This window comes from Platalea leucorodia, assembly GCF_965183815.1.
Source record: "Platalea leucorodia genome assembly, chromosome: 1".
Taxonomy (NCBI): Eukaryota; Metazoa; Chordata; class Aves; order Pelecaniformes; family Threskiornithidae; genus Platalea; species Platalea leucorodia.
Genome location: NC_138823.1, coordinates 103,536,011 through 103,548,226, shown reverse-complemented (window position 1 = coordinate 103,548,226; position 12,216 = coordinate 103,536,011). Strand labels below are relative to the sequence as shown.

Below are 12,216 nucleotides of genomic sequence, written 5' to 3'. Positions count from 1 at the left end.
GCCGCCCTCCCGCCGCTGTGCCGGCGGCCGCCCAGCAGGGGGCAAGCGCGACGTGCGCCCCGCCCCGCCCCCCCACCTACCTACCGGAGCGCGCGCACGTGAGAAGCGGGGTGACGTACTACCCCCGCGAGCGGCGGCGTTGCGTGCTGGCGTTACGCAGCGCGGGTAGAAAGCGGCATTTGTCAGGTATGAGCGATCTGCTCTTTGGGGAGGATGATTTCCCCCCCCCCGAATTCCTTAAAGCAAAATAGTTTTCATTAATGGCTCGATTGCAAAAAGCTACAGCGAAACCCGTAGATCGCCGTTCCCTGAAGGGCCTTATTTGCACCGCGTCAGTTATTTTGGGGGCAAACGTGACAGCACTGCCCACCTTGTGCGGCACATAATGCAAACAGGAGGCAAGGAGGGGCAGCTCCCAGCAGCTGCTTCTGCTCATGGCCCCATTCTCCTGACCTTTTATAGAGGGAAGGACACCAGAGTTGATCCCAGACCGGAGGACAAAGCTCGGTCCTTTGCCAGACCGCTTCAAACCCCAACGGGTTTCTGCAAAAGTCATTTTATGCCTATCAAAAAGCCTATGCCCCTACAGGTTAGCGAGATAATCACTGTAAAATTGTGGTGTTTCAAGTTAGGAACAGAAATAAAGCACAGGGATGTTTTACAAAGCAACAGGCATTTTCAAGTTAATATCTGGAAAGCAACTTGCCTGATTTTTCAGTTTTATTAAGAGACGTTTTCAGCAACAGAAGATACTGTAGAAGCCCAGGGTGAGAAAAAGTCTGCTTGAAATGGATTTCTCAAATGATCCTTACTTTTAACCAAGTTGCTTCAAATTTTTTTCCACTGTGTGTACAAGAGAGCTTGAATACTGTTTGCTGAGAAAACCTCAACTACGTATTTTAAGCATCTCTTTTTAGGTAAGTCAGATGTAAAGTTTCAAAGCATGGCAAACACTATCCCTACATGTTTAAAGCATGGATCCTATTTTTACTCTTAACTTTTTTCCAAAACCATTGTTACTGTAACTATAAAGAAATAATTCTGCCCACCGCATTTTAATTTAACTTTAAAAAAAAAAACGAATATGTGTAGGGCCTAGATACAGATACAGCTTATGACTCTTATTAGGAACTGCAAAAATTAGGCTTAGAATAAAATAATTCCATAATGCCATTTTTTGTTAGTTTGAAATTCATGGCTTGCTTCATACTAATCTTCTCAAGTTGTCCATCCACAGTTTCTTTAGACGGCTGATACTCTTGCATATTATTGCCATCCCAGTAGAGGTAAAAGTGTCTTTGCAGAAATTAAAGAAATACCAATGTGCTTTCCACAGGAATGGAAACAGCCTTCTAGGATGTGCGCTGAGCATTATCTGCTGTAAAGGATGTGGGGATCCCCTAAAAAGCATTTACATTTGGGTGCCTTAGGCTACCATTTCCCCAAAATAATTCACAGGCAGATGGGGCTTAGGAGTGAAGCAGGTATTTGACAGGACCACTGCAAACAGTCTAAGACCAGCTGGGAAGCAGCCATTTAAAATGATCTCATTAAAGAACCACCAAGTGTCAATGGTTTCACCAAACCACACGGTATGGAAATTGGTTGATTGTTGAGTTTAGTTGGCAGGCAGTATTATACTCAGCATCAGTTACTTCAGGATGACATGTCAGCTTAACACAGACAAAGCCCTGGCTAGCATGATTAACCACCAATAACTGTGTGATACGAGAAAGGGCACAGGCACATCAACTGCTTAGTGGCTTCCGTTTGCTGCTGGTAGCCAGGGAAGGTTTGTTCAGTGTCCATAGCTCCTTGATTAACCGCACCTGATGACGCAACTCAGGTTGTGACCTACATCTCAAGAAGAGGGAGAATACAAGAATCTTGCAAGAAGCATAGATCAGTCAGAGGTAGGTTAATAGCAGTAAGTGGAAACAAATAAGGAAAAAATGGTTACTGTATTGTACAGCTGAGTCTTGTATACGGTTTCCAAGACACACAAATAATTTCTTGGCAATACCTTGCCTTTCCCTCCCCTACATGCCCAAAACAACCACCACCTGAAGCAAACTTTCACTTCTGCATGTCCTACCATTCAAATGCAGACTCCCCAACTTCAACCATTTCCCATTTATTTTTCCCACTGTAAACAACTTCAATACATTTACTTCTTTCAAATCAAATGCACAGGTTTAACCATAATTTTATACTGTCTCCATAGATGCTTAACAATTTGTCAAGTCTGTTGATAACTGTTGTTTTTTTTTTTTTTTAAACAAAGAACATAATATAAAAGTTACAGTACAATTCTCTGCTCTACCAGGTCTATTTCTTCCTAGCAAGGAGGGAAGACTTCAGACATGGATTTTGTTTTGTTTGTTTGTTTTTTTTCAAAAAAAAAAAAAAAAAAAAAATAGAAAAGAGAACATTTTTTTCTTTTCCAAAGGAGAGTGTAGAGAAACCTTTACGTTGTAATTTACTCCAGATTTCCTCAGCCTCAGAACACCAAAGCTCAGAACACTGAAATTTCCAAGCTCCGAACACTGAAATTATAACCAGCAAACAGAACTCAAAAAGGCGGTGCTCTGCAGGAAGAGTTGTATTTGCTGAGTGCAGTCAGTGATACTTACAAAACAGAAGGGAAATAAGAAATAAGAGCTAAGTTGGACACAGTTGTAACTATCTGAAAAGCACAATTTAATATAAAAAAATCAAAGCAAAAGAGAAAACTGACCGGATTTTAGTCAAATGCATGCACCTGTCACAAATGTGGACATGATTTTTTTTTTTTTTTTTAAATGAGAAAACAAGATAGGCCAATGATTAAATTGTAAAAACCTACAGGAGAGGAATTACTACAAATACTAAATTCAACTGCAGGTTACAGAATACTTGTTGAAGTCTCTTCTTGCACCAGAATTCCCATCTTGGAGCCTGACTTGGCATCTCTGTCTGGCATGACCAACCTTCAGTTCCATCCCTTGTTCCCAATCTAAATTCAAACCTAGATATTTTTTCCTCCTGTCACATGTGAAGCCAGTAGACAGAGCACTATGCACACAGGAAAAAAATCTCTCCCTTTTGCTAATTTCAGTGTGGCAGCAACTCTAATTCTGGAAGAACGACTGCGGAAGTCCTGCTAAGATCTGGTAGATAATCTAACACTCACATTTTCTATTGAGATGGCATATAAACAGTCCTCTTAAGGTATGTTTGCCTTTAATAAAGCACCTAAAGGACTTAGTGTCAAAACACCAGAACTTCTGTACAGGTAAATTTCCACAAGCTTGTAACTTGAGTATGTTTTCAGAGGAAGTCTCTTAATACCAAGCCAACTCTCCTGTAAAATAGCAAGCTTCCCCAGTACAAGGGACACAATTCAGCTTCTCATTAAGAGACACTTAAACAATTCTACATACATTTTTGTAGATATGTGTCTGTTTTGAATGTATACACATACACACACATGTCCTTTTTCACAATTTTAATAGTTGCCTGTGACATGACATGTGCACTCAAAAAATACACACATTCAAGCAACTCAGAGAGCCCTCCTTGCAAGAACTTGCACACTGCACCTAGTCAGACTAGAAAGCATCTTGTCAACAAAAAGCACTTTACCTTCCAAGAGCAGACTCTTGTTTCCCAAGCTTAAAAGTTAGTTATTAAAGCAATGGTTCCTGAGGCAATAATGACTTGCACTTGCAGTGTAACACTTGGTTGAAAACACTACAGCCGTGATAGGCTTCTGCAGCGTGTGGACCACAGTGGGGACCACAATGAGAACCACTAAGTTGAAAGATAAAAATCCAATTTTATCTCAGTTTCTTTTCAATGGAAAAATAAGAATATTTGCATAACCAACTTCTCATTCAGCATTCGGTGGAATATCTATCTCCTATTCATTGCAAAAACTAAGACTGTGGTAACAGATATTTTCCAATACTTAACAATAATTGTAACAATCTTTTAGATAAGAGATATATATACATACACGGAAGATATCTAAAGAGCAAACAGATAAGATGCTTACCCCCAAAGCTGGCAATCTTTGTGTGCAACTGACAGCAACCTTCAGTTTCCAGTCTGTTTCTCCATCGAGCTGGTCAGTTCGAATGAAACACGAACCTTGAAGTTATAAAGAGACATCAAACTGTTTTTTTGATCTCAAAAATTCAGTTTGGGTTAAAAAATTTAGAAGAGTGAAAATAAAACCATTTACAACCATTTTTAAATAAATGTGCTACATATAAAAGGATTCGTATTTTGAAATGTCTGTCTGCTTTCTTCCAGGAATGCTCCAAATATCACACAGTAGTTAACTTTATCAGAAAAATTGTTCAATATGCCTGTTTATGAAGGGGGGGGGGGGGCAGAATCCTACTTTACAGGTTTCTTAATAGTTTCTAAACAGGTATCCAAATGTTATCAGCAAGAGATACAACTTCACTGGCTGAAGCTGAAACAGGTTTAATTTTTTTTTTTCTTTTTAGAATTGTGTCACTTGTACAATTCCAACACAATAGAACAATGAACTGATGCCTGTGATTTTTGTCTCTTTGCTGGTATGACATCACAAACTTCCACTCCTTATAATCTCCTGGCTTCTCTGAAAAAATTTTTTTAAAAATAAATCCTTAACATGGATACCATTTGAAACAATGTGGGTCCCACTGTATTACACTTAAAAGAAGTAATTTTGAATCATCTGTAGTTGTTAAGGATCCAAGGCTAAAGAAACCTGTCAACACATGCATGCACAGTACTTAAGATATGAGGGAAATTCAAGATACAGGCTTATACATACTGAAAAGAATCAGTATGCTTTACAGACAGAAGACTAGTATTCAAGAAACAGAAAACTGAGACCAGTGCAGAGCCTCCCACTGCCCCAATAACTAGTTTGATGGATATCACCAAGTCTGGGGTATTACGTAGGTTACTAATGTAAGATTCAAAAAAAGACTGCACATGAACATTGCCAATCTATTAAAAACATATACAATTAGCTACAATTTCCACCTAGTTTGAAGCCTTTGAAAAAGGTGGTAAAATTTTGGCAATACTCTTCACAATTGCTACACTAAAGAAACCTTAAGTATTTCTGAAGTGATAATTACAACTTCCATTATGCTACAGCCTAACAACTGTATACACTATTGTAACTGTGTGCTATGGGTGTGAAATAAAAATAGATTTTTCTAGTTACTTGTAAAGTTTAAACTGTGTGTAGACATACATGCGTATATACCCATACTTCCACCTGTATTTCAACCAATCCAATAAAAACTAACAAAGTAGTTTCATCACTAGAAGTGATACGGTAGCAATTAAACTGAAGGAAACACTGGCAAAGGAGTTTATCCAGGTTTGAGTCTTCTTACGCAGACAAGATGACAACGTGCTAGAAGTTTTGAATCTAATAGGCAATACATCAAGAAAGGGTACCTACCAGTGAACACAAAACTAAGAGAGAGATTCTTTTATAGGACATGTGGACCCTGATGTAAGTAAAATCTAACAGAACCCAATGTTTTATTCATCAAGGCCTGTAAATTAAGCAGTTCAATGAGCTAAAGGTCTGAAAGGACACGCTTGAGAGAAAAGCCACCTGAAATTATATCTGACTAGAAGGTAGCATTTTTGCACAACAGTCTTGAAAGAAGCTTACAAGCCTTCATGTAACAGCTGTATTTATATTAAGTGCATAGTAAGTAAACAAATCTTTAAATGTTAATATAAACAGCTCTCAGAATACATTATCACAATTAAATTTCACCCAAAGCTCAGACCTGCAAGCTGCAAAGTTGTATCTAAAGTTCTTGAAAAGCTGATTTAAAATTCTTGACAGGATGCTTTATGGATTTTCTTCTAAAAATAAAATACTATAAAGCGCTTTTTGAAGAGTCCAGTGACATACACTGCATTATAATTAAGGATGAGGTACCTAGGAACACCTAGAAATACCACGGTTTCACTTCACTTTCTATCCACGGCATAGGTGAGCCTACTTTCCATCATACTTTTCCTGTACAAGACATTTCATGGTTCTCTTTACCCTTCCTGTCAATGGTTGCTCTCTTCCATCAATTTCATTTAGAATTATACTACAGATCAATGCAGTTCAAGACCAGTGTGGCTCCTGTGAATGGTTGACTGCACATATATTCATTTAATAGAGCTCACACTATGACATGTATTGGCCAGCTGCATTTCCTCTCCACTTCAGCAGTTAATTTCATCAATAACTTATCTCATAGCCTGTTTCCCTTTTATCCCAAAAAACGGACTGCTTTCTGCCAAGTCAGCTCTCAATAGTGATCACAACAGCAAAACTGAAACAATACAATCCTCTACCTCAAATACTGCAGCAGATTTGACTAAGTAATTTTAATTATACTAGGAGATACTGATTTTAAACCTGGCTTAACTAAGCTATAAACATGGGAGATGAAACATGTCATTAGAAACAATGTACAAAAACAACTCTTCACCCCTACCAAGCCCTTGGACCTGTAAAAAACTAAATATTCCCCACTGTGTATTGCGTGGAAGTCACACGTACTTTACCTTTAGAAGGTATTTGAGTCAGCAGTACATAAAACTTCTAAAAATCAGTGTCTTCTGAAAAAATAGCTATTGTAACTGCTCCATTTTGAAATGCTTGCCAGCAGTGGCCCCTCCCCCCTCAATCACAAAATTAAAAAAAAAAAAAAAAAAGGTAAAAAAATTGTGTTATGTACTTTAACAGAATGCTTTAGGTCAGTGTTAAAATGCTCTTACGTTTCTAACCTGAATATGACTTGCCAGGAAAAAAACTTCTATACAAATGTCAGGAATTGCTTTCTCTCTGAATTCAGTGATAACTCTTGAACCTGACATTTAGTTTACAGCACACAAAGAATCAAATTTTTTTTAAGTTCTGTGCTGCTTAAAGGAAAAGTCGTGAAGTATTTTAAATATTTACCAATCAAGGCTAGCTGTCTACAAAAAAAAAAATCCACACTGAACATAACAATTTTTCATAAGGCTACATATAAAGGAGAATTAATAAAATTAAACTTTTTACTTTATACAGTGAGGGCACTCAGATGCTCGTTTCCCATAACAATACACAGTCATTCAAGATTAATAGACAAAGTTGAACATTGTGAACATGTCTGACTTATTTCTGCCTTTATAGTGAAAACTTTGGAGTGATCTGAATTAGAATTAGGGGCTGATTTAAGGAAATTACACTGAGTTTAAAGAGTTTAATCATTTATCAAAAGTGGTGCAAACTTCATGTGAGCACATTTAAACTAATTTACAAGAATGTAATATTCATTTAGCCTAATCAGTTGAAGACGGGCACAAATCAATCTAGAGCATGTCCACGCAAGCTGCTGCCCAAGTGCAACTAAACTTTTTCTAAAAACCATTTCAGTTGAAAACTGTGAAACTTGTATGCTTTGGGAAGTCCTAGGACTACTATTCCATTTTTTTGTGTTTTAGCAAAAGCTCAACTATTTGAGGCCAGTCCAGAATTTACCCTAAGATTGCTTTCTGTGGAAAAGCAGCACCTGCAATACAAAGGATGAAAACTATTTTAAGTCCCTGAAGTAACTATATAACTTTAAAACATAAGCATACATTGCTAATTATTAACAGACTTGTTTATGGTTATTTGAGATAGTATGGATAAAAACCCCATCTTTTTATAAAAGCTATTTTGTGTGTTAATAGAATATTGAACAAAGATAACATTTATTTCAGTAGCTTTTACTTAATGAAGTAAAACTAATTATATCATAAGCTTTCTCTTAATTAATACTATGCATCATCGTCAAAAAGCCAAATCTTATATTTTTTATACTATCAAACTCACTATTGATATTTTATGCATTAATTTCTTTATGTGTAGATATTGTTAATTTCCTGAAATTACAGTAACGTACATAAAATTGTGCTGCCACCAAGCATTTAAATTTTATTTTTATATAGACACTTCTTAGTATTAATTACAGTTTTTAATACAGGCTTCTGAAAACAAGCTATTACTTGGGATGTTACATATTTTCTTAAATGTATTCTAGCTTACAGGGTTTTTAAAATAAGTCACTCTGAAGAGAAAAATTGTTATGTATGAATTATTTATTCCTATTTTATTTCATTTGGAAGTGTTGTTGCTTCTGATAAGCAGAAAGATGGATAATTGCTCCTTAAAACAATTAGCTTACTACTCAGCCTGTTTACCAAGTAGTTTCTAAAGAAAGTGTAGTTAACACAAGAAACCCAAAAGAGCAGTATTGACAGACTAAGAACAATCTACTTTGCAAGAGGAAAATAATTTAGATGATTCTATATAAAATTGCATCGCCTGATTTTAATGGAAGACTACAATGAAGAAACAAACAACCAAAAAAATCATTCAAATTATCTGAATTACATCAAGATTTAATATTTGCAGTAACTGGAAAGAAAGCCTCAACTACCCTAGAGAAGTTGGTTTAGTTTGCTGCAGAAACAAAACTGTGTGTCATTTGTAGCGTCTCCTGTGTATTACATACATTCCTGGGTATTACATACATTGTTCTTTCAGAGATGTTTTAAGCACGGGGTCTTTAGTAGGAGACTGCAACAGAACTTTTCTTAGTAGCGTAATAGCATCCTAAAATAGTCAGACAGAGGCAGAATATCCTACCAGTTACACAGTAGGACCTCATGTTCTTTGCTAGGCCATAATACTCTTGAATAATCCAACACTGGATAATTGAATCCAAATACCTCAAAATGCACACATCAACTCATGGAAATTCCCTGCAAATCAGATTCTGAAAATGGCAAGGAAAAATTTACGTAGAGTGGCATCGTGAAAAGACAGAGCTTCCTCCCTGCTTCCTTCTTGATCATGAAGACTTCTGGCTTGTTTACACAAAAAGAAGGTGGGAAAGTGTGCTAATACTTAAAGCACTTGCTTTCCAGGACTGGCCAAGTTTCTTGACTAATAGCAACATGAGAAGTTAAGATGGTTTTCTTGCCATAAGAAACTAAACTGTCCCACTTGTCCTGTATCCAGAATTTAATTTTCATTTCCCCACTCCCAATTCCCAGCCTGGAAGAAGGATCTGAGAAAGAAGCTTTAAGTCATGAGATGACACAGAAGAGAGGATTCTGAATTCAGTGGGAAAAAAAAACCTTAGGAATAACTTATTCTGGCTAGCATTAAAAATGACAAAGCAAATGACACATCATTTTAAAAGTATTTCCACACATCTGTCCTTCACTTTTTCTGCTCTTGCTTTGAGCAACCACTTACAGCAGATCTGGTCTTCAACTACACCTATTTAATCAGCATTTTACAAGTGAAATTATTTTTAAAAAGATTTCCATTTTTAGATTTCACAAGTACATTCAAATCCCTTCCACAGAGCCTTAACAGTCAACCCACGCACGGTATTTGTTACGAATGTCAGTATACACAGTAAAGAATAGTATACAAGAAGCCAATCAACAACACAGAGTTCTGAAAACCGTATTTCACTTTCTCTTGGAGAACATTAAAGTTAACAGATTTCTGCTTGCAAATTTTTTGCCAAATATCAGCAAGCTTAAAAAAAGATAAACTTGCCAGTAAGCACTAAAGAGAACTCACAGGTATAATTCAAATATGCCACAGCACACATTTTAATGTTATACTGTGCTGAAGATGCATCAGAGGGAAGCAACTGTAATTTAGTTGTATATAGCAATTATGGAGGAATACGTGTGTTTTACAAGCGTATTAAAGACCAAGCACCCCAGTCTTGAAAAGGTATTGTTTTGTCTGCATAAATGCAGGGTTGAATTCCATACTCAATTACAGCTATATCATCAAAAAACAAACGTAGATGTGTGCACCTAAATTAGTCTAAAAAAAATCATAAAATTAAATTACATTTACTTTCTATAATAATGTAACTGATAAGAATTCATGTCAGTTATTCTTAAACAGAGATAATGCTAAACCACCACTACACATCTGGGTTCTTCTCCGTCAAATCTAAATAAATAAAATTATGCCTGCCTTCTCTCTTAAGAGCTGTATCCAATGAATTTTTTACAAATGAGAACAACAGCTACAACTAATGCCTTTCAAGCCTCAGCAAAACTGAATTATTAAATCTGTCTGCCTGTATCCTATTACAGCCTACTTATGAATACTTGATTTTATTTTGTATAATTGACAACAGTTGTCAGGAAAGGAAGGTTTTAACGGCAATCAAATTAAGATCAACTGGTATAAGTGTCACAGTAAAGAGCCTGCATCAAGTGTTGATGAATTAATTGATGGGTCACTGGGAAACGGGGCACATGGAACTGTGGTGTCATAAACAGCTATATATTGTCTGGGAATATTACCAGCCTTCCTGCTTTAAGTCAAAAGCATTGAAAGAGATGGGTTACTAGAATATACCCAACAAAAGAAAAATGGACTTTGACTTTGCACACCTACAGCAGATCATTTACGAACAACTTGATTTTTAAATCATTTATATTACTTAAGTGACTATGTACATGAAAATTTTAAACTGATGACAAGATGAATAGCAGCACCGAGATGACAAGTTGGAATACAGAGTTTCATTTACTACTATAACAAGAAGCTTTCAATTATGATAGCTTCTAAGGAGGGAAAAAACCCAAGACACCTGAAACATCCCAAACATTTAAGCTACAGTGCCATCACATAGGATGCAATTGAAAAAACGCAGTGGCATTTATGCAAGACTGATTAAATTAGTTTTAAAGCACTAATTTCTCTTAAGACCATGAAAGAACTGTTTGTACTTGAGATATTTGATCTGAATTAAGAAACCGATGAAGCAATTGATTAATTGGAATTTAAGCCATCAGTCACTGGATCCATCAACAGATTCATTTACATTCTAAACAATCAGCTGATGGTCTTATAGGATACCATGTATTAATACACAGTCAATATGATACCCCCAAACTCATCACAGTTCCGTATTGACAAGCACACAGATGCTTTTAATCCAAGCTTGATCACACTGCATCTTTTTTGAATTGCTATATTGATTCAGTACGCTTTAGGAATTTTTATCTCTATTTTTATTAAAAACATTATGGAATTCTCTTATACATAGCAAACAATATTCCAAGGGGAAAAAAAAAAGTATCTACATTCATATTCACATTCTTAACTTTTAACATACTGATTTGTATTATTTTGATATACACAAAAGGATGCTCAAAAGCGTTAATTTATCTTTTCCATTTAATAGGATTTAATGCACCACTTTGCTCCATTATTCTTCTGATGTATACTAGTAATCTCTTTTTGGAGAAACCGTGTGATACAGAAAAAAAAGATACTGTGAATTATTTAAGTCTTCAGTTTAATGACTAAATCAAAAACTCTGCCATACAGAATGCTTAGAACATTGAAAAAGTTCTCGCTTTTCAGATCAAAAAAAATGTGAAGGAGGCCAGAATACCACTTTATAAAGGTATGAAAAACAGGACTGTACTTGGCAGATGTCAGCTTTACCGTTACATTTTATACAATCACCAGAATATTTTTCACTGACACTACTCCCTGTTTGTGCACTTGCTTGGTTTGCTATTCTAGTTGCTTTTAACATTTAGAACTGGAACAACTTACAGTGATCTGTCCCATGAATGATCCAAACACATCGCCTGATTAAAGTCCAAGAATCTTGAGAATATTTTCAGCCTTGTTCATTCATTTGTAAACCTATTTTGCTCCCATCTTCAACATATTAGTCATATTTACTACGTGTGTTAGTATTAGAAGCGTGTTTCTCAAAAAGCAGTAGATGGTACATCTTCCTTCAAATGAATCAAGGATGAAAATATTTTCCAGAAGAAGTAATTGTAACACAGTAGGAGAAAAACCCCACCTAGTGTAACCTACTACAGGAAGCTAATTTCACTGAGATTACAGGCTACTTTGGTACAAAATATGCTGCACATCCGGATAGGTGAAAGGGATGAAACCGAACCTTTTACAACCAGAGAGATTACAGTCTTTTAACACAAAAGTGGCTCCACTGCAAGCCATTTTAAGGTCCCACTAAAACAGGAAAATTGCCTAACACTGATACTATTCCATAAGTGCTATTCCATAAACACCATCCATTTTGGTATCTTATCATTATTTGAATCATTATTCTGGTCTAAGTACTGAGTTCAGCTGGCATTTTCCAT

General features: G+C 36.2%; 1 protein-coding gene across 4 annotated transcripts in view; it reads right to left on the bottom strand.

The window, feature by feature from the left end:
* The window catches only part of ATP9B (ATPase phospholipid transporting 9B (putative)), a 169,238-nt gene that overhangs the window by 97,009 nt on the left and 60,013 nt on the right, over positions 1-12,216 (bottom strand). For all 4 annotated transcript variants that reach the window (XR_014228195.1, XM_082312136.1, XM_082312137.1 and 1 more), the window contains one exon: positions 4,037-4,131. Coding sequence is in view for 3 of the 4 variants with exons in the window: in XM_082312136.1 (XP_082168262.1) it covers positions 4,037-4,131 (95 nt within the window). In the remaining variant the exon portion in view is untranslated. The remainder of the gene's footprint in view (positions 1-4,036; positions 4,132-12,216) is intronic.